The sequence below is a fragment of the Centroberyx affinis genome, unplaced genomic scaffold, assembly GCF_046629955.1.
Source record: "Centroberyx affinis isolate AG114_WGS23_722 - 3 ecotype Tasmania unplaced genomic scaffold, CSIRO-AGI_Caff_v1 ptg006554l_1, whole genome shotgun sequence".
Lineage (NCBI taxonomy): Eukaryota > Metazoa > Chordata > Actinopteri > Beryciformes > Berycidae > Centroberyx > Centroberyx affinis.
The window spans coordinates 41,492-65,707 of record NW_027283317.1 but is presented as its reverse complement, the minus strand read 5'-3'; the positions used below and the strand labels follow the sequence as shown (position 1 = coordinate 65,707).

The 24,216-nt window shown below is 39.6% G+C and overlaps 1 protein-coding gene across 1 annotated transcript in view; it reads left to right on the top strand.

Moving 5' to 3' along the window:
* Positions 1-24,216, top strand: part of csmd1a (CUB and Sushi multiple domains 1a) — a 177,377-nt gene that overhangs the window by 126,617 nt on the left and 26,544 nt on the right. Inside the window, exons 6-9 of the mRNA XM_071512817.1 lie at positions 6,755-6,888; positions 7,913-7,990; positions 20,944-21,025; positions 23,990-24,078. Of these exons, the coding sequence (XP_071368918.1) occupies positions 6,755-6,888; positions 7,913-7,990; positions 20,944-21,025; positions 23,990-24,078 (383 nt within the window). The remainder of the gene's footprint in view (positions 1-6,754; positions 6,889-7,912; positions 7,991-20,943; positions 21,026-23,989; positions 24,079-24,216) is intronic.

Genomic DNA, 24,216 nt, shown 5'->3' with positions numbered 1-24,216 from the left:
GAATGCATCGTATTGCCTGCCTGTGTCGTACATCGTGTCAGAGCCAAATATCCTTCCCCCAATGGTCAGTACAGAGGAGCATGCTGAAGTGGACGACGCTACGGACGAGTTTTGACCATGTGATATGCAAGTCTTTGGAATAATGCTGCTAAACTTCAATGCTGCTAACAATGGACACTTTTACCTTGAAGCTTGTTGGGACTGATCTGGATTTTGTCTTGTCAAAGTATGATGTGCAATATGCTAAACATTTATTTGAAAATATATCCAAACTTGAATTGTTTATGTCGTTTTTTTCGGTGTTCTAGTCGAACAGTGAAGTAACGTTATTTCAGACGCCTTTACTTTTTGTACACAGAGCCACTTGAAACGCTTACCTCCATGAGCTGGGCGGGTTTTGGAAGGATTTGGGGGTTGAGCGTCAGGAGCTCGTGCGCAATGCATCCTGGTACATGTAGGCACTGCAATAACATCTGTGGAGCAGAAAAACTCAGTTTTCTCTGTCAATATAGCATGCACTGAGGAATTTATTGCTTCAATTGACTACATTTACCATCAACACTGATTGGAAATCCGCATAAACAGTGGCGAATGAGTCCTTTAAAGAAGTTTAGTATGCCCACAGTTGATCAGTTTATGAGGTGCACAGATTTCTCTCCGATATGTTGTAACAAGGTGGCGCTGAGGCACTAATACACTTATCACTTGATCCTCTTGTTGATGATTTATTGTATATCAGTTGACTAGGTATTTGACGTGGTGGTGCTGTAAATTCACATTGTTTGTATGTAATTTGTAGCGTCATAGCACCACTGTCACACATAGATTGTGTTTAACATTACATAACTACTATGTTGTAAATGTACTGGGCCTAATGCTGTCACAGTACAGTATCAGCACTCTATTATTTTACATTGTAATACTGAGCAGGTGTGGCTCTGTTTCTGCAGGAGAGAAATGTGCTGATGTGACTTTGCCAGTGCGCTTTGAAAGTGGGCCAGTACCAAGTATGTGTGTGTGCCTTCCCAACACACATCCAGTATATACTAAACCAAACCAGGCAATAAACATAATGGGGAAAGCATATCATACAAGCATGGAAATGGTTTGGTTTAATAATGTTATTTAATGCATGGTCAAATCCATGATGGTTTGAGGAGAACCCTAGGTAGTAGTTTCCCATGCCTTTAAAAACTGTCCCAACCTTATTATTATAGACTAATTCAGTGATTCATTATTATTGATTAATTAATAGATACATTTAAAAACATTTTATAAATTGATTAATTAAATTCACATTTAAATGATGCAATTAATAAAACTGCTGGTACAAGATTTATAAAATGTTCATTAAAAGTCAATTAATAATTCAATTTCATTATTCTGTTTTTAAGCTATTGATAAATTACTGAATTCACAATCGATTTGTTAAAATGATTTTTAAAAAGGCATTTAAATTTTTCTTTTAGTTATTTTACTTACAAAGTGTTTTCCTATTCTTTTTCCAACTCACAATTCATTTGTCTACTGCTTTAGCATTTACACTTAGCAGAGATCCCTGAATTTCACCCTGGTGTGGCAGACAGATGGAGGAGGTTAGGATGCACACAGGCAGGTTAGCGCTCCATCTGCTCCGCCACACCAGGCTGAGGTGGAGGGATCTCCGTTGATCCCCGTCCTTGACACGGCAACATGCTGTATCCACCGACCAACAGGTAACCAGTGAGGGCTCCTTCACTTCTCTGTGGGTGGACTGTATTATTTTTAGTGTGGCACACCGGCTGCATGTTGTCTAATTTAAAAAAGAGTCATCTAAAAATAAAGTGTGGCCCAAATAATGAGTATAAATAGGAAAGTAGTAGACTAATTGTGAAATGGAAGATGAATGGGAAAACACATTAGTACATGGAATAACAAAAAGCAACATTTAAATGGCTGTTTAAAAATCATTTTACAAATAAATTTATACATTCAGTTATTTATTCATAGCTTACAGACAGCATAATGAAATGGAGTTATTGACACATTTAATTACCATTGTATTATTTTTTTGTAACAGTTTTATTAAATGTATCACTTAAATGTGAATTGAATTAATCACTTTCTAAGTTGTTTTTTTTTATGTATCTATCAACTAATCAATAATAATCACTGATCTAGTCTGTAATAATAAGGTTGACACAGTAGAGGTTCCACACACCCCAACCTTTATGAAATGTCATGAGGAGACTAGACACCAGCTGCAACTATTTGAATTCAAATTATTTACCAATTAGTCATAAAGATCAAGCACTGAGAAGAATCTTATTGTGCAAAATGATAGATGTAATCCCACCTACATGCAGAAATATATTGACTTTTTGACTCATAAGCTCTGTTGTGTAACAAGAGGATTGATTTAACAGTTTCACCTCTGTATCCAGTGTTTAGTGCTGCAGTGTTTTAAAGATGATGCACAGGTAGCACATACTATGTTCTAAACCTACACAGTGTGCGAAAGTATTATCATGCTTAAAACTGCTAAATAGTCTTGTCAAACAATGGTTAGTTGATCAAAGCTTGTTGGCAAAACGTCAGTATATTCCTTTAGGGCATGCAAGGCTATCGCCTCCTCTCAGTATTCCTTTTGACAATCATATAATTTTTTTCTCAATTCCTGTCTCAGTTGTATTTCCAAAAAGTTGAATTTCTGGAGATACAATTAATTCTAAAAGTCAAGCTTTGAGTGTAATATCATTTGGAGAATTATCCTTAAGATATGACTTTCTTGTCATTTTATAGCTATCATTCAGAAACAGCAAAACAAAATTAACTAAGTAGTTCTGCCACTACTGAACCACCATTTCATAGACAAGTACTTTCACTTGTGTAGTAAAATATATTCAATTCTCTTCCCAGCAGTGATTCAAATCTAGACTGACTTCAATCTGAGATAAAACGACAAAGTCCAAGTTTCTGTTTTAATATAACAGTAAACTGATCTTGGCATTTTCAACTTTTATTATACCAGGCAAGTTGTTTTTGAACATATTCTTTTACTAGGGTGGTTGACTTAGAGTACTTTCTTATTTAACAAGGATAGCTGAGAAAAAACATTCCTATTTACCCATGGTAGTTGACAAAGAGTGCGTTCCTGTTAGACCAGGCTAGCTGAAAAAGAACAAATGTCATGGCTTATTGATCGCTGTAGGGAAATTAATCTTTTTGCTTGCCCCCCTCCACAGGAAGGTTGACTAGTTGAGAGAAAACACATTTCTCTACGGTAGTCTCATCACTGTCTACTGCAGCGTTACTTTGCCTTCAGACAGACACGTTGTCAAAGTACAAGTTTTTGACTCATCTAACAATCCTCAGATACTTTTTACCGTCTCTGATTTTCTTTAGCTGTCTCTTTCAGCCTGTTTTTTTGAATTTTGTAACCCTCCCAACTGTATTCAGCACGATAGAACTTTGTGTCTCCTCTAATAAGCACTCAATAAGCTCCTCTAACAAGCACTCTAATATTTTTTTACCACCTCTCATATTTTGTTACTGCCCTTTTCCTTATCTCTGTTTCTTTCTCTCTCCCTGTCTCTCTCTGTCTGCTCAGTATACCTGCGGCATTATTAAAGGGCAGTTCCAGTGGCTCTAGTCGCTCAAGGGAGGTTGGTGGAACATTGGCTTCCAGGCAGTCTCTTACATCATTTCCTTTTTTTTTTCTCAGTGCTCCGTTTTCCCCCAGTTTTTCCACCACCGCCTTGGTTGCCGTTGGTAACGAAATGCGAGAGCAGCTGAAGCTGATGTAAGACTTACCATAGGCGACCAACTCATCGTCTCGGTGGTGATGCTTTAGAAACTGTTTTTGAAGATGTGAACTTAGCTGACTTTCTACTGCTTGCCTCCCTTCTCCACTCTCCTCTCTTCCTTGACTTGATTTCCTAATCTTCTCTTCTCTTCTCTTCTCTTCTCTTCTCTTCTCTTCTCTTCTCTTCTCTTCTCTTCTCTTCTCTTCTCTTCTCTTCTCCTCATCTCTCACATTACCTCAGTTGTCTTCTTACATAAACTTCTCTGTATCAAATAAGCAGAAAACAGAGCTACCATAAATTAAACAGTTTCTCTTTTTGCGTCATTTTGTCTGAATCACATAAGTTTAAAGCAGAGATCATTTTCTTGTATCTGCTTGGTTTCATTGCCATTGTGTGTTTCTGTTTTTCTCCATTCTGAGCTCAGAATCACCGATAATTGTAAATATATGACTCTTTCTCAAAATCTAAAACCATTATATGACAATTTAGACAACTTTACAATGTGGCTTTCATGCTTTCCAATTGAAGAGTTTAATTCCAAAATGAGATATCCACCATAAAAAATGACACCCACTCTCCCATATTGACTGCTGCCGTGGAAGTTAAGCACATTATGGGTTAGTATTGAAGTTAGGAGTCATCTTAAGACATTTGCTTAAAAAAACTGTTTGTTTTGGGGGAACAGAATCAGTTATAGCAGTTATATAGCATTTTGGAATGAAACCCTTTAATTGATGATAGCTATTTTTTATTGTTGGATTATTTCAGACAGTGAAAATATCCCATGAAATTACATTTTTTAACCTTTAATTTTCCTGGGAAGGTTTGCTTGCATGCATACTGTCTTTCGCTAAATCTCTGCTTCACATTCATTGAGTTACACACATTCACATCTGGGAGCTGCCTGCTGTTGGTCAATGAGCAACCCCACTGAACCACCAGGGGTTAAACTCCTTACTGAAGTCCATCTGAACTCATTATGGGACGGGAGAGCATCACCCATTCATTTCCCACATCCAGATTTTCCCAGGCGGTCGAGGCTTCGGAGCAAATTACTCTTCAGTCACCAGCCCATTTTTCTGAACTTCTGCCACATTTGCACCTTGTAGATAGATAGATAGATAGATAGATAGATAGATAGATAGATAGATAGATAGATGCATTTATTGATCCTTTTGGAAATTTGTTGCGTGCCATACAGCAATGTCAGACAAATAAACAGGCAACTATGACAACTACAATGACAGCAGCAATAGCAACACAAACAACAACACTGCCACCTCACCGCAATGACAGGACACCCCACCATCACATCACAACATATCCCACATCACTAGAGTGCTCCTCACATTACAGGGTGCAGCATCCCAACACATGAAGGGCTAGTTCTTTCTGTTTCACAGTTTGTTGAGCAGTGCAATACTGGTAGGAACAAATGATCTGCAAGCCCGGTTGGTTCAGAGGGATGGCACCCTATACCGTTGGCCTGATGGTAACAGCTCATATGCACTAAATAGGGGGTGTGATTCATCTCTAGTAATCACTTGACCTTTCCTCCTTACTCGGGACTCACAGATCAATGCCATACTGTTTTGCTGTTGTCCAGCAATCTTACTGGACATGTTAACTATCTTATGCAGCTTGTTTTTATTACTCAATGACAACGAAAAATACCAAGCAATAGAACAGAAAGTTAAAATGCTCTCCACAAAGGAGCGATAGAAAAGGACCATGATGTCTCTGTCCACTCTGAACTGTCTCAGTTTACGCATGAGACGCTTCAGACCTTTCTTGTAGATAACATTTGTGTTTGAATCCCATGACAGTTTAGCATCTATTATAGTTCCTAGATATTTGTATTCACTTACTACTTCAATACCTTCCCCATTGATATCCATTTGTTGGTGGGCGATGTTGCTAGTTCTGAAGTCAAAGATGATTTCCTTAGTTTTCTTGGTATTCAAATGAAGAAAACTGGACTTGCACCAACCAACAAACTGATTTACCCAAGCACGATAGCTGGTTTCATCATCATCTTGAATCAAACCCACGATTGCCGTGTCGTCAGCAAAACTGGAGAAATGGTGCTACCTTGTGGAGCCCCTTTGTTAGTAATAATAGGAGAAGACACTGCACCATTTACTCTGACACACTGTAACCGGTCAGTCAAAAAGGACTCTATCCATCTGATAATATTACTTATTATTATTAGGAAAATGGGACTTTGAAAACTTTGAAATCTCTGGAAAGACAAGCTCGAACAAGTGTTAAATATAGAAAGGAACAAAATTGAGTAGTGTGCAGGCCCCAAGATAAAGGCATCTAAATCCTGGAAATACTCACACCTTGGGATCTTTGATGAATCATGACATATTCATGATGTCTGTGATGAGGAATTCCATTCTGACTTTTTCACAACAGTGGTTGTTAAAGCCTCAGTCTGTACTCGCTATGTGTGTCATCCCCGTTGAAAGACTTTCTCCCCACATCTGTTTTTTTGTATTGCTTGGTTGGAAAACATTTTTCCCTCTCAAATTGAGATTTGCAAAGTTTATTTTCCATGTACGCATACATGAACCTGTGCGGATATGCTGTACATAAAAGATACATGGCCATATAAATTCTGTACTGGAGCTCTAATGCTGATTGTACCTCTGGTCAAAACATTCAGTCAAGCTTAATGCTCACCTTGGTTATCTATGGAAGAGAAAGTAGTATACTGTCTAATATAGCATAAATGCCTGAAGGAGAAAAAAAGGTAGGGTCACAAAACTTTGATTCAGAAAATGTAATCCAACATGCATTATATCAAAACACACAGAAAAAACAGTAGGCACATTCCAAGTAGGTAAAAAAAGTTTTAATATTATTAGATCCAAAGGATTGGCTCTGCCTACAATTACTATTGTTAAGTTATCATTGTTATTTATTATGATGTTTATTGTTTATTATTTATTATTTGCTTACAGGCTAACTGGAACCACCCTGCCCTCGCCAGTGATATCAAATAAGAACTGGCTGCGTGTGCATTTCACCTCAGACAGCAATCATCGTAGGAAAGGATTCAGCGCTCAGTACCAAGGTTTGTTACACACACTCCCAGGCTCTGTTCTCTGCCCTTCTTTTACACATATGTACACAGACACACACACAGTGTGTGTGTGTGTGTGTGTGTGTGTGTGTACTTTTGGGGAGGGTGCACTACACACACTATCATTTTAAAATGTTCTTACTTTAAGGAAAGAAGTCTGACATGACTGACCATGCTGGGCCTTTCCTGTCATCTAATTGGCTGGTTGTAATGCTTAATTAGCATATTAGTTTCCACGTGGCAGCTCGGATTTAATTGGTTGCCTCCGACCCAAAGCATGCTGGGCCAAGATCTGTCTCTCTTTCTGTGACTCTTCCTGTCTGTCTCTCTCTTCTTTACTTTCACTTGCTCTCTCTCTCTCTCTCTCTCTCTCTCTCTCTCTCTCTCTCTCTCTCTCTCTCTGTCTCTCCCCCCATTTCTCATTCTCTCATTTCCTTGCTGTCTCTCTTTTTCTCTGTTGGACTAGAGAGTAGTGGGCTAGTTGTAATTTTGACCTGCAAATATATAGCTGTATTTTGCGTGTATGTGTATGTGTGAGAGAGAGAGCGAGAGAGGGAGAGGGAGCGAGGGAGGGAGAGGGAGCGAGGGAGGGAGGGAGGGAGAGAGAGAGAGAGACAGAGAGAGAGAGAGAGAGAGTTTGTGCTCTTCATGCCAAGCGTTTTTCTCAGTGGAATGTAGTTTGGTTGTGGCACAGATTTTTCTGTTATCCTCTGCAATGCTGCTACTTAGGATAAAATAGATGGAATGAATTTTAATGCTGCTCCTCTCTCATCTGCTCTTCTCCCATTTTCTCTTCTCTTGTCCTTTCATCTCGTTTTCTTTTCTTTTATTCTCTTCTCCTCTGCTCTCCTAATCTTCAACCTCTAACCCTGTTGCATTTTGTTATATTTTTACAGAGGAGAGGCACTGTGAAGTACTTTATGGATTGTGTGCATGGTTGATATATGTGCTCCGAATTGTAATAATCAAATTTAACTTTTAATAAAGTGTGATTTAAATTTAAATTAATTATCTCCCTCTCCTCTCCTCTTTCCAGTGAAGAAAGCGATAGAGCTGAAGTCCAGAGGAGTGAAGATGATGCCCAGTAAAGACTCCAGTCACAAAAATGCTGTCTGTAAGTTGGCTACCGTCAGTTGTTTGTGTGTGTGTCCCAGAAGAGAGAATGTGTCAGAGGTGGATAGTGTGTGTGTGTGTGTGTGTGTGTGTGTGTGTGTGTGTGTGTGTGTGTGTGTGTGTGTGTGTGTGTGTGTGTGTGTGTAGGCTGTGTGTGTTCATGTCATTTAGACAGCCCTTTTTTAAAACCAATGCCCCTTAAAGTTCAAACATATTCAAGCTGGTGACACACACACACATGCACAAACACACGTAAACACACGCGCGCACACACACACACAAACACACAAACACACACACACACACACACACACACATACACACACACATACATACACACAAGGACACACACACTACATCCATCTTTGATGTGGCAGCAGCCGTGATTTCATCTATTTTTCATTGGGGTTGCCCTGCTAGGAAGACAAGAATTAGTACTATAGACTCTCCTATGTTTTTGTCTCTTTTCTTCTCTTCTCTTCTCTTCTCTTCTCTTCTCTTCTCTTCTCTTCTCTTCTCTTCTCTTCTTTTCTGTGCCTTTTTCCCTTCTCTGCAACCGCTGCTAGTTAATTGTGCTGTTGGTGTGAATTAGTGATGCGTTTGTTGTGTGTGTGTGTTTGTTGTGTAGGTGTGTGTTCACATGAGCGTGGGTGTGTTATTGTGTTCGGTGAGTGTCAGTAGTTGTGGATAAAGTGAGAAATGTTTTCTTCTTTTTTTTTGAGCCAGATGTTTCATTAAAGAACATGAAGATGAATGAACATGAACATCTCTTCTTTCTTCTTTACTCTTTGTTTCTTCTTATCTTCTCTTTAACTTCTATTTCTACTACTTTCTCGTCAGCTCATCACTTCTCCTATTGTCTCCTCTCCTCTCATTCTTTCTTCTCCTACCCTATTCTCTTGACTAGTTCTCACATACATAGTACATACTGTACATGCATATGATAGATGTAATTTTTTACCCCCAGTGGGATTTAAATAGTTGCTGGCATTTTGTATCCCTCCTGCAGTTTCTTTATTTGAGTGAAGACATTTTCTCACTCTCAGACAAAGGTTTAAATATAAAGACTGACTATATGTGAAAGTTACCACTACCTGAAACTACTACCTGAAATTCCTTGCTTAAAATATTTCAAAAACACAGATGACTCTATCCTCCAAAGCAGAGCTTTTTTTGTCAGCAAAGGTCTCAAGATGACTCATAACTAATAACCCATTATGCAGTTTGCTTCCATGCCAGCAACAATTTTCCAAGAGTAGGTGTCACTTTTTTTTAAAATGGTGGATACTTCATTTTGGCATGAAACTCTTCAAGTTAAACTTCTCAAGCAACTATGTGTCTGTGCTTAAAAGTTTAATGGCCACATGCGTTCAGGGTTGAGGCTTTTACTTGGTTTTAGTTGGAAAGCTTTGGACTGCAGTTAGCTTCTTTACTTGAGGCTTGTTTGTAACAGCAAAACACATGTTTCTTTGTTGTTTTTTTTTACTAGCATTAGAATACATCAACACACGTAATTTCTAAAGACATTTTTAATGAATGAATAAACAGATTTTGCGGCAAATAAGCTCTTTGATCAGCATACTGTCAGTAGCAGCTGAAGCCCTTCTGTGTCTACAGTATTTGATTAGTTGATACAAAGGGCGTAATGTGTCACATCTTTTGGGTGATCAAATGTTTCAAATGTTTTTATTTGAATACCTTCACAGACAACCATCACATTTAAAGGACAAAGAGCAAACCCTCTCTCCCCCAACCCCCGCACCTATCCATACACCCACGCTCAAGGATCTTCCACTAGCCAGGTTATAGGAGAAACTTTTGCCAAAATTTGCAAATAATATAAAGTGATTAAATAAATGCAAAAAAAAAGGTTCACATTAACCTCTGCAGCTCCATTAATACGAGCTGTTGTGAGTTCCATGTCAACGACATCAAGAAATGTGAAAAAGTGTCCAGTGTCTGATATTTAGAGAATGAGGTGGCTTCCATTGTACAGCTGTCATCGTCTTTGCTGCCATTACACCAGAAAGCACTATAAATTTTACGCATTTAGGGATGTGGAGCAGCGATAAGTCATTTAAAATCAGCACTAGTATGTTGCAGGTACATTTTCTGGCACTAAATCTGATAGTTTGGAAGTGGTAACCTTCCAGCACTGCCACAGGTGGGCATTCCCAAATCATATACAGATAAAGTGCCCAGGACCTTCAAAGAGCATCACAAATGAATCCCTTGGAATGAGGTTTATGAGGTGTCAGATAAATTTGGTGTATGTAATTAAAATGGATCTGTTGTTGGTCAGGGTTGCGATAGGTAAGCTGAATATTGGCCCAGACTGTGTCTCAATCAAAACTGGGTTCTAAAGTTGCACAGTCCCTTGTCCATATTCTATCTAGAAGATTGTTATATGAAGACTCCAGTAAAACTTAATATATTACTGATACTAATCCTTTCACCTTTATTCAAAAACAATTCAATGTTAAACAATTCATAAAGATGATGTATGGGTAAAGAGTGATGCCACAGGACACCATACACCATAAGAGCTGCCCTCAACCGTAAATAAAAGAAAAAAGATGAACCTGGCAAGTCCTGAAAAGAGCGTAGTCCATCTCTATCATATGTGTCACTCGCTGCTTTACAACTGTGAATAAAATATTGGTCTCCCCCCAAATAACAAACCTTTGTTATTAAAAACAGAGGAGTTCAGGTACACAATATATCCCTTTTTTTTAGCACCAGGTTTGTAATAATTGTGTTATAATTGGTCTGAATCGTATTTGGCATTGTCTAAGTGAGATATTTGCAAAAAGAACATCCAAAGAGAAACCTCTATTTTTCCTTTAGTTCATGCCATGAGACATGAGCCAAGGGATTACACCATGTAGCCAACAGCCTGAGCATGAAAGGCCAGAGTATAATTTAAGGTTATACAAGGCCAAACCACCATTCAACCTCCCTCTGTGCATAGTAGAAGACTTTAGGTGTGGCCTTTTACCATTCCATATACATTTGGATACAGACGTGTGAAGTTTGCTCCTGTTGCCGACGGGGGGAGACAGAGGCAAAATGCTCATTTTCTCAGTTGAGATACGAGCATGGAGAGAATTGGGCAGGCGACCATCTATCTATAGGTCATCCAAAACATTGTTCATAGCCGTACAATAGTTGCATTTAATAATTTGATTTAATGAAGGAAATATTTCAATACCTAGGTATGTGAAATGTTGAGCAGTGGGAATGTCTATAGAAAGATTGGAGGTCTTAGCGCGTCATTCAGAGGCAACAGGGCAGACTAAGACCAGTTGACCTTAAATCCTGAGAAGGCTCCAAACATCTCTATGGATAAAAGGGGAGAGATGGATTGTGATGGATTTTCAACAAAAATCGATATTTCGTCAGCATATCATGAAAGACGGTGTTTCGGGCCATGACTAAAAACAGGTCTGATCTCAAGAAAGTGAAAGCACAAAGAGCCCCAGGCTCAAAGGTCAATCCTGGCAAGATGATCTAGATACTGACAACAAAAGAGAGCAATTCCTACCCATAAGCACCATAGCGGATGGGTTGGAAAACAGGACTTTTATCATGTGTATGAATCCCTGACCAAATCCCACTGCCTCCAAGACAGATCACAAAAATGACCACTCAAGTCTATCGAATGCTTTCATGGCATAGAGATAAGACGACTGCTGGAGCCTTAACATCATGTCACAGCTATAGTGGCAGTATGGAGCAATCTTCTGGCATTGTCAGGAGCCAGGCATGCCTTAATAAAACCAGTCTGATCACAGCTGACAAAAAGTGGCATGTGACCCTAAAGACAACGTGATAATACTTTGGCATATATCTTCAGAGTTCAACAACTTAAGTGATTGGTAGCTGTTGCATTCTTTTGGGTCTTAATCTTTTTTCAGAAGCAAATAAATCACCAATACATTGATATCCTTAGAAAAGCAACTTGTGTCGCTTGTTATTATGTGGGCCCCAGGAAATATTGTTTTCACCTCAGTGCCAGCTAATAGGAATACAAATAAACTTAAACATTATATAGACCATGAGGAAACTCCAGTGAAATTAATACTAATGAATATCTCCGTACTGTAGGGCAACAGAGATATGTTTGGCAGGTTGGCGAGGGCTCTGAAACAGTATTCAGATCATGTGACACAGGCTTTTAATTATCACGAAAGCCCAAGCTCATACCTCATGCATTCCTTAGCATTTAGCTTCATAATAAAAACCTCATTAATAATTCTACTGATTTACACGCTCAGCCAAGCATGTGCTGGTACAATTAACATTAGTATGGTGTGCGTGCGTGCGTGCGTGCGTGCGTGCGTGCACACATGCGTGTGTGTGAAAGAGAAATCTTCTGCATGTGTGCTCACTCATGTGTTGTTACAATTAAAATTAAAGCTGGTAAGCTGTGTGTGTGAGTGTGTGTATGTGCAGTTGTGTGTGGACAAGAGTTACCAGGGCAGAACAATTTATTATATTTATCAAAGATTCAGTGCTTCATGGAGAGTTCAGAATACACCCACACACACAGACACATACCCACACACATATATACACAAGCACACACAAACGCAAACAATGTTTTTCACATACGAGAGAATCGCCTTAAGTGTGTGTTACCAATTACTGATTCAGTCAGGCTAATCAGTCTGAAGCTATTGCGTTGCCTTGTTGCAAAGAGAGACATCTGGAAAAAACTTGTGGTTGTGAAATAACACTCTCTCACCATGGATTTCTGTGGTAGTCTATCTCTCATGGTGCAATACATTTTTGATGGAATAATTACAACATAGTATGGAAAAATTTGATTTTCTGTATGTCTTCTCAAGCTTTACCCATGAAAAACAAACATTGTAAGCACCAGAGTCCATCTTCAAAAAGTGTAGCCATTGTCAGTTAACCTTGTAATACGCTTTTGCACCAGAGTGTCGAGATCTCATTGCCCATTGTGCTGTGTGGGTTTTATCTCGACGCTTAAGTTAAATCACGGTCATCGCCAGAATTACTTGCCTGTGTGTATAAAGGCTCTCAAAAGTAGCTATCCCAGTCGTAAAATTATTGCTGCACTGCAGAGAATGAGTTTTGTTATATTATCTGTAATCATTATGTGGAGCCAAAGAATGATGATAATGACTTTTAACTGTCTAGTCCAGGGATCCCTTAAGCTTTTTCAGCCCTGGACCTAAATGAGAAATTGAGTTTCTCACCCTGGGACCCATGCTCATTAAAACATACTAGTATTTTTGTCATGTGGGGACCAAAACTAAGTAAATGTGGTATCTCACCCTGGGACCAAGGCTCATTGTGGGTACCCAAACTGAGTAAATTTAGTCTATCAGCCTGGAAACCAGGCTCATTAAAACATACTAAAAGTAGACCCACGGTCCATTTTGGGTCCCGAACCAGTCTTCGAACAACACTTCTCTCAACTGTAGGACTCCCAGTGGTAATATTATAGCTGTATGGCGGAGAATGTGTAGTCTTTATGCAATATGTAATCATTATAGAGAACCAGAGACTGATGGTAATGAGTTTTACCTGTCTAGAGAATGGAGTGCTATGAATCATAATCTAACTGACTGTCTGTAACAGCCTCTAGCCTATATTAAAGCACAGTCTAATAGACAGACACACACAGTGAGAATAAGCTTTAACTATTTAGAGAACGGTCTGTTTATGAATCATAGTCAGACTGACTGTTGATGATAATCCTGCCAGGTACTGAATATGGATGGATAGCTGGATAGATAGATAGATAGATACATAGACAGATAGATAGATGGACAGACAGACAGACAGAAAGTCAATAATTAAAAGATAGAAAATTAGAATGACGGAAGGATAGAAAGAGTAATGAGTAGAGAAATGCAAAATGGCACATATGAAAGCGACCCATCTTGTAGTTACCCTATCCCAGCAGTAACATTAGTTTACTGCTGAGAATGTGTCATAATTACAGAGAGGCAGAAAGATCATGATTAAGAGTGTTACTCTCCAGACAATGATCTAGTACTGTGATGAATCATCATTGTGAGTGTCTGATTCAGGATAATCAGGATTTCTGCAGGATTCTGAAGCAAGGTGCTGCTGGACCGCTCTCTACAATATCAAATGACACTGATGCGGCTGATTGTAAGATTGACTGGATGGAAATTTCACAACCTGGGGATGGAAATTAACAAGATGGTACAGCGCCACTACTACACCATTTTGGGAGAACATGATAACGACGCAGACTCTAAAGCCTGATTTATGGTTCTGCATCAAAGTGTGCAGTGTGAGCATTTACAGTTCTGCGTTGGTGATTCTGCGCGTAGACCACGGAAACGCTAGATGGCAGTGGCGTGCTTTGTTAGCACCGAAATAATAACAGAAGTAGTTGTGTTTACATTCTCTGAAACTCATGTTCTGGGATATTTCTCGCCACAAATCCTGGTAATCGTTATAATTTGGAGATGAGGTGTACTACAAATTTGCAAACCTCCTTAGTCTCTTTGATCTGCTCCATGTTGTCTTCAACCGTATCAACCTACAGCAGCCATTCCCAAACTTAAGAATGCCGCGGCCCAATTTGAAATCTGAAAATCTTCCGTGGCCCACCCAACCCTTTAATCACAACTCTGATCAACACACGAGACTAAGATGAAGTATTTCCCTATATATTTTTTATTTCATAAACAGAACATGTGAACGTGGGCATACGGCAATGCAGTGCAAATTAATAATCCATCCACATACACGTAACAATTTGTAAAGCAGCAAATGTAAGAAATTAAGTGCAAATAGTGAATTGTTAAGCCCGTATCCTGGCTGTTTGACATTGGGTAATAAAACGCTTATACATAAAATTTCACAATATCCAATCCAATATCAACATGAAGAAAAAACAGACAGAAAATATCATTTCTGATGCAGTTATTACAATCCATCACAGCTGGGCTCATTGCCGTGTAATATTTTGAGGCGTTTAATGGCACAATAGGTACTCACTTGAGTACTTTCTATGAGTCCTTCTTTTTGTTTTCATGGATTCATTTTCTTCTGATGATTCGCTTGTGGAGGTTGATTCTCCATTAACAGCTTTCCTTTTGCAACCTGATAGCCACCACTCCATTTTTACTCTTCCCCCGCCGATGACGAGGTATTCCCTCAATTAAAATTCCCCGCCAATGACGAGATATAAGATACGTTCCGGCCAGATCAAAAATAGGTCAGATAAATGAAAAATAACACGTAATTTAAATCCCATGGCTTTGTTTTATTAGTTCTGATTACTTTTTTTAATGCAAATATTTAATCCCAAATATTTTATGGTCATTTCAAACTTAATTACAAAATTGAAAATTAAAAACTTTTTATTTATTTATTGTAAATGACCTCTCGCAGCCCACCAGCAGTACCTTCACGGCCCACCAGGGGGCCGCGGCTCACACTTTGGCAATCACTGGCCTACAGGTAGGAGGAAATACAAAGCGGGCCAATCACAGTTCTTGCAGTCTTGCGCTGCCTTAAGCACAATTACATTTTTGGGGAGGTGCATGTAAGCTACAGCGGCCTCTGTGGGCTACCCCTGCACCACAAAGACGACAGCTCAACGCACAACTATGAATCAGACTTAACCATCTGAATTCTAGAATCAATTTTAATATGCCACACATGGCTCTCATAATTACACTTATGCGGAGAATCTTGTGGATTCAACAAAATGATGAAGGGAAGATGGCTGTAGACTTGTGCTCTTGGCTTGATTGACCTGTGAGAATGAGAGGGCGGAGGAGATGGAGAGGCGAGAGTGAAGTAAGAGGCAAAGAGAGGAACAGAGGAGAGCAGCGGAAGAGAGCATATCAACAAACTGCACTTCACACGTACGCTCCTCATCCAGCAGGCATCTGAAGAGCACCTCAAAAGCTCTTACCTGAAACACACGTCAGCTGATTACACACACATACGCACGCACACATACACACACACACACACAAACATCCTCTCTTGGTGTTCTCCCTCTCTCTGCCTCTTTCCTTCTCTCACCCTGTCTCGCTGTCTCTTTGACCGTGGTTTCTTTTTTAATGGTTCACCAGTCAGCCGTTAGTAATAACTACACTTCTATGCCGCTCGGCTTTGCGTTCCCAATGCAAATGGATTTTGCATTTATCTGTCTTTACGTTGCCCTCTAAGCCAATGATTTAACATTTTTCTTCCCTAATTCCCTAAGCCAGTGGTTTGTAAACTTTTTCTCCGGGGGACCTGAATTTTCAAAATCACGTCTCTTAAAAAATAAATAAAGCTGCTGTATAGTTGTCTTACAGCATTTACCCTGTTTTCAAAGCAACCAACCATTAGTCTTTTATATCAGCCAATGTACAGTAACTGAAATTATCTTGTTTTTAGACCTCTAACCAACTACAATACATCATTTTATTCAGTTTACCTTGTAGAGGAATGCCGTTGCGCTCTGATGACTCAGTGTTGCTGCAGATGCACGGAACAACTTCAGACGAAGTTAAAAGTAAAAAAGTCAAAGGCGTTATTAGGCACGCTGCCAAAATAATCAGTTTATTAACACAAATGCATAGTGACAAACTGCAAGTGCATTAACAAAAAAAAGCAAAAAAAAAGGCGGAGGAGGGGCAGACATTTCAACTCATGCTTTCATCAGTCTACCTTGCATCAAATTATTAGGCCGCAGTTTTTTATTCAGCTTACCCTGCATCGACAATTACGCCACAAGCCTACAGCTTTTATTATGCCCACCATACATTCACATTGCTTGGGAAGGCTAGAACTGCATAACATAACTAGTATTTCTTGAGTTTGATTTCTCCACAGTAATTTGGGACCTCGTTCTAATCTTCCTGACTGAGAAAAACACTTTTCTAAGGGGTTAGGCTGATCAAAACAATGGTGGGAATAATCACGCATCAATCAATATACTTTATTCCTCATTTACTTTTTCCAGAGATAGTTGTGGAGTGTTTTTGTGTTGTGGGAGTTTCAGTTTTGAATTTAATGGACCCAGCAGGATGCCTTACAAGAGTTGTGAAACTAGTTAGCTATACATGGACTGCATTTATATAGCGCTTTTATCCAAAGCGCTTTACAATGCCTACATTCACCCATTCACACACACATTCATACACCGATGGCGGCAAGCTACCACGCAGGGTGCTGGCGCAACCATCGGGAGCAATTTGGGGTTCAGTATCTTGCCCAAGGACCCGCTCTACCTCCTGAGCCACAGCCGCCCCCCCCCTATACAATTTGAAAAATAGTGACACCTGCTGTACTTCACAAAATTAAAGCACAGAATTATAAGTCATTATGCAACTTATTAAATGGTTGAAGAGATTTAACTTCTTGGTTGGCAAAACACTGGAACAGAGCAGTTTCTCTGTATTTTAGAGGTACTGAATGATGAACTTCAGGTTGTAATTTTTTTTCAAAATGGATGTATAGTTTTCAGAATGAAACCCTTCAATTGTTGAAGAGACATACCCTTTCATTCCTTGTTAAATCCACCTGAATTCAGATGGTCACAACCAACAGTTCATGATACATTCTTGTGTTGAACTCATATAAAACTTGTCGTCTCTAATCTGGAACAGGAGTTACATTGAGGACTAATGGAGATGGCAGCGGCCAAATAATCTCCTTAGTCGAGTCGGCATGTTGAAAAGTGTGTGGCACTGGCTGACCACGGGGCTCTTTCAGTGTACTGAATTTAAAATGCTTTACTAGGCACATTTTTCAAAATGCCAAGATGCCATGCATTTTCCCAAGTTGGATTAACATTAGAAAATACTAAACAGGAACCAATATAAAACTACACACAACATTGTGTGTTCGCGGAAAACAGCATGACTGTGCTGCTGATATGACACTGCATGCAACAGTATACAGCGTGGATAGTACTTACTGTTAGGAGTGTGTATGTACTGAGTAGTTTTTGGACAAATAGCAAAAAGATGAAACTGAGTCACTCAGTAAGTTGAAACTCGTCTAGGAGTGGGCTGTTGACACGGGGTGGAGTCTATTGCAAATGACAGAAATGTCAAAAAATACATGGGCATCAACAAGAAAATTAATCACTTTTTACCAATTCCTGAAAAGTTGACTTTTTTGAGATGAAAGGTTTGCCGAAGACCCTTTGATGATATGGAAATGATGTTATGCATCATAAGCTTGTGTTTAAATGGTGAATTCTTTTAAGTGCAAATATGGGATTAAGTCAACTTGAAGATTTTTGACACTAGCCCAGCAGTGATATTTGGCAGCCATTTTTATAGCATCTCATGTTGTTTGCATGAGTTGGATTTGCTTCGGCAATATGAACCTTTGTTTTTGATGCCAATGAAACCCATTTGAATATGAGTGAGAGAGAAAGAGATGGAGGGAGAGAGAGATAGATAGATAGATAGACAGAGAGAGAGAAAGAGAGAGAGTCTGTGTGGTGATTTTGGACAGAACATCAAAAACACAGCAAAGCAACAAGACAGCTTGTTCTTTTTGCATCATATCACTCACACACACACACACACACACACACACACGTACATACACACACACACATATATACAGACTCAAACAGACAAATTCAACTCCCCTCCATACACACACACACACACTTCTAAACACAATCACGCACATACAAACATAGCACATCATCCATCACTCTTTTATGCTGGGATGTACAGAACTTCATCATCCCTTTGTAAATGGCCTGTGTGTGTGAGGGAGAAAGTAGCAGAGGAGCAGAGTGATCAAGGTAAGAATGCAAAACTAGAGAGAAAGAGAAAGAGTGAACGGGAGAGAGAGGAGAGAGATAGGTAGAGAGAGGAAGAGAGAGAGAAGGAGAAAGAGATGGCAAGAAAGACGTACAAAGAAAGATGGACAGAAAGAAAGACAGAAAGAGAAGGTCATGCATTGCCCTTTCTCCCGGTCATGTTTTATAAGCTCCCTATCTTCTTTTTTGATCATCTTTTTTTCTCTATCATAGTATTTTTTCAACATTCTCCTCATTTCCCTCCATTTTATTTATTCTCGCCTTCCTTTTCCTCTATTCTCTCCAGCCTTTCCCTTTATTTTTGTGTTTTTCTAACTATCATTATTCATCCACAGAGTTCCATTAAGACAGAGCTGGTCTAAACTGGTTTCTGTCATGTTGTCTGGTCTCATTTACATTTACATTACGTTTTAGGAATGCAGCAGATGCTCCCAGCCAGAGCGACTTACAACCAGTGCTAGATGCTGAGTATGAGCCAGGCAAAAAATGTCATGTTTTTTTGCTGTTGTGCTTTTCTCGGGGCAGCGAGTCAAGAGCAAGATCAGGTGCAGGTAGATGAGGCAGTCGGGAGGCGAGGCGATGGTCGGGGTATTCTTCAGAGCGACTGAATATAGAGAGGGACTCTGCGGGCCTGTTAGATATTGCACATGGGCTACTGGTTTTCATTTTCACCATGTTTTTCCAAGATTTTGAATTTCATGCAAAGCCTATTTTGCGCTAATTTTTCACACAGCATATCTGGACTTCCTAGGTTACGGATATTACACAGCATTCATTCAGCTATTACTCAGATTCAAACTGTTTGGCCATGACGCACAAAGAAAGTTCATGAAGAAGACACACAAACAGCAAGTGAGGCATAATTCCTAAACGCTGATGATAGAGCAACCAAACTTCACATACATGTTTGGGATGGGCACCGACATGTGTCAGAACACATTTGGTCATGCTCCATTGCACCAACATCAAGCCACCAACCTTGCAATAATACTTTTTTTTTATTGCTCCTGCAAAGTTGACTCAATCTCCATCAAATTTTCCTCAGCATATTTCAACTGGCTACATCATGGCTGTTCCAGATCATTTTGATAGAGGTAACATTTAGCTAGAAAACACAAATGAAGTTGACAGCAAAGTTGACAACAAACCTACACAAGCTAGAGCATTCAAACTTCACTTACTTATTTCTGAAAGGCAATTTTGTCCTCATTGTATCTGTATGTGTTTGTTTTCTTTATTTTTTATTTTATTTTTCAATGTCACTTTCCTCCATTATGTCATTTTTATCTGTTAATCATTTTTTCACCCTTAGTGTTATATAAATCCTGAGCTTGTTTCAAATGGCTCTGGTTGTTCTGTGGCCCTGCTCTAACCCTAACCCTTTGCACTTACTTTAAAAAATACCATTGTTGTTTCTCCAATTTTACCTTTTCATGTAGAAAATGAAGTGGTCGGGTCGAAATTTTCTTTCTGTTTTTGTATTATTCTTTCAATCTTCCACCATTTAGACAGAACTGGTTTAGACTTGTTGCTTTTCTCCACAGACAGATAAATTACATACTAGAAACTCCATTCAGTTTACAAAATGCATGCTAAGATAAACAGTGGAAAAGGTGGTCATTGCTGCTGTTGGATGAAAAGTGTTTTCATCTTTTAATCTTTTTTGGATTAAATCTAACTTTTTTCAGTCATTGAGAAAAAAGGAAAGAAAAAAAGGCCTTGTTTTCACATTGAGGCCCATGCATTTTTCAAACATGTTCCTGAATCAGCCATGAATAGATGGAAGAGAGCGTGCCTCATTTTGCAAAATCTCAACAAGCAATTGGAGATATTTCTCACAGCTAGAGGCATCCTAGTTGTACCACTTAACAATCATCACGTATCAAAAAATATTCTGCAAATTTGCAAGCACAATAACAATTATGTTTTCCTTGTCGCCTCAATGTTGCACAAAAAAGGGATTGTGAAAACATTTTAATGATTTGACTGTCAGCATAATAAGATGTCACACATTTCCATTAATTACAGGGTGTCCATAAAATGTGTTCCGAAGTCTCCTGATGACGTAGTACTTTCATTATATATAATATCTATAATCAGACAGAGACACAGACAAACACTGCTTACCGTATTTTCTCTTTTCTTCTCCTCAGTGAGTCAAAGCGGTCTTGCTGGTGACGTCTGCCCAGATCCTGGAGTTCCAGAAAACGGCAAGAGGATGGGCTCTGCCTTCCAGTGAGTTCACTTTCTATTTATTTCCTGATTCACTTCCTGATTCACCCTGCGCTCTAGTAATTTTTCAGGTTTAGACAATGATGACAAAACACCCAAGTTTCCTGTACAGCTCCATTTGAGATTGGCGATTTTACGGCCAGCACTGGGATCAGAATTGGTTTTAGGCCTGTAGAAGCCCGGCTGCATACTCTGGCTGTTGCATTTCCAAACCAGAGCTACAGTCTGAGGAAGTCAACAATTCAGTGGGCTGATATGGGAGCAACAGAATGCTAGCTCAATGTATGTGCATCGTGCTTTGGTTCTGTTTTGCTGTTTTGATTTTTGTAGTCAGAACAGCTCGGTTGTTCCCAGCACAAAGTATTCTTGTCTTAGTCCTGGTCCCATGGTCACCAAGCTTCCTCACCGAACTTCCTCTCTGTTTCCACGGAGACTCGAGTGTTTTGTTTTCGTTGTCTCGACATAAATAATTTCTGTCTTTTGGGGACCTGTTGTTACAGCACTGACTTTTTTGTTTTTATTTTTGTTTTTAGTGAGAATGATTCACTGTAGGCAGGGTTTTGCCTGGCTCATGTACTGTAGGGGCATCAGTGGTGCCCCTGTCGCGAGGGCCCAGTGTGAGCAGTCAGCATTCATCAATATGCATGACTAGCCGCTTTCGGGGCTATGTAAGCATGTTAATTTTCTGCCCTTTTACTATATTGATTCAAAGGTTGCAGATAGAGAACTGTAAGAGATTTTTCATAAGCAAGATATACTCTTAGTGCTTACACTGGGAACTTGGCTAATAAAGACGTTAAAAATCCCTGGTTCACTCTATGATGTCTGTCTTCCAATCAGTAGAAAGGGAGAGTTAATTTAATTTAATCAGGATTGAGCAATTTAAAATGATCACCTCTCCCTACGACTCATCCACTTAGCATCAGTGGTGGCTAAATTGTTCTCATGTTTCTGTTGTGATTACCAGAGAATTAAGCGAAAGATTCCAGTTTCACCTGTTTCTGAGACTATTTTCTGGTCAAAAAAAAAAAAAAAAGATTATCACATGAGCAAAGCAAGAATCATCTTTTAATCTCCAGCTCCTGCTGTTCTCCTTCGCCATTTGCAACCGTTACTGCACGCACTCAGTAGGACTATTAGTGGAAATTTCTGAGTTAGAGAAAGGTCATTACCTCTTTGTGTATGTATGCGTGTGTGTGTACGTACGTGCGTGCATGCGTGTGTGTGGTGTGCATTACAGAATCGTATCCAATCATCATTAAGCACCAAGATACAGGAGCTGGAACAGAAGGATGGTGTGATGAGATACAGCGGTAGAAATCTCTTGAGAGAGAACACAGCCACAGAGAAAACAGAAGATTTTCCACTGTTGGGCACTTAGGATTTGATAGACAGAGCACTTCTATTACTTGGCGTGTCATAGCAATCTCGAGCCACACAAGCCATGCTCGTGTCTGCCGTTGAATGGTTTATGTTGTTTTATCGGAAATAGCAATAATACCAAAGAGAGTGTTCTTTGCTGTAATTGTGAGTTTGACAGTGAGTGGCTAGGTATGAGGTATTTTCACAGTCTCATCAGCATTGCCAAAATAGCAGAAGCAGCAAAGTAAATGACCTGACTTGCCATGACAAAGGCACAAATAGAGAGAGTCGCCTGGCTCTACTAGACTGCAGTGTTGAACAACAGGGTGGAGCCACTGAACAGCCCGAGCCCTATGTAGAGAGTGTTTGGCCAGGTGATAGACTGCTGCGTCTGCCAGCAGGGGGGAGACATTAAGCCTTACAGACAAGACACCATGCAGACTTCCACTTAGATGGCTGCATGTCCCTCTCATGTGTTTGACAGCAGGGAGTTACAGAGAACGAGAAAACAAGAAAGATTAGAACAAATGAACAGAGTGGAGGGAGAAGAGGGAAGGGGGGAAGGGGAAAGAGAGAAGGGGAGAGCAGAGGAGAGCAGAGAACAGAAAGGAAGGGATGAGAACAGAAAAGTAGAATTACAATAGGGACACACAGAAATAGAGGAATTACAAATGCTAATTAGATGATCTGTGATGACGGTTATGTTCCATGAGGTTCTAAAAGCTAATATTCATATATTATTTCTACTTCATTCTACTCTCTCGGATCAAGGGTCCAGTTCCCTTGTGATGTTGGCTGTGTTCTAGGGGTTTCTAAAAGTATCACCTGACGGTGAGTTAGTGACAGCTAGAATCAACATCATTATTATTACTATTTTTGACAAGTGTTATTACTGTTATGTCTCCCTAAACTAGAGTGGGCTCCAGCGTCCAGTTCAGCTGTGATGACAGCTATGTACTACAAGGATCTAAAAGTATCACCTGTCAACGAGTCACTGACACACTGGCTGCCTGGAGTGACCACAGACCTATCTGTAGAAGTAAGTGTCCCTCTGTCTGTCTTTCAATCTATCTGTGTACCCATTTGTCTATCTACACTGCAAAAAAACTGCCATCTTAACAAGTCATTCAGTCTTATATTCAGCCTTCAAATCTTATTTTTCTTTAAACAAGAGAACAATTCTGCCAATGTCCACTTGCTTCCAATGCAGTTTGACTCGTTTCAGGAATTTTCTAGAAATGTCAGAATAAGGCAAACCACTGCACTACTATCAAGAAAATGACACTTGACTCTAACCCCATTGGCAGATTTATTCACTTGTTTTAAGAAAATTAGGATTTTAGGACTCAATAAGAGACTAAATGACTTGTTAAGATGGAGATTTTTTGCAGTGTATATTAAACACCCAGTGGCCACTTTATTAGGCACACGTCTCCTTTTATGCAAACAGCTAACTCCTCCACACAGAGAGTCACATATGAATGAAGCACAAGTATAAAACATGCGGACTGGGTCGAGGGGTTCAGTTACTGTTCAACTAAATGTTAGAATGGGCAAAATGTGTGATTTATGAGACTTTGAACGCGGTGTGATCGTTGGTGCCAGACACACCAGCGAAGACGAAGGGCATCTCAGAGCACGCGACTCGTCGAACCTTGAAGCAGACAGGCTACAGCAGCAGAAGACGGTGCCAGGTTCTGCTCCTGTCAGCTGAGAACCAGAAGATGAAGCTAAAGTGAGCGGATGATCGTCAAAACTGGATGATTGAGTGAGAAAACTTTGTCTGGTCTGGTGAATCCTTTGGGATGAGAAATCCCAACATGAACAAACCC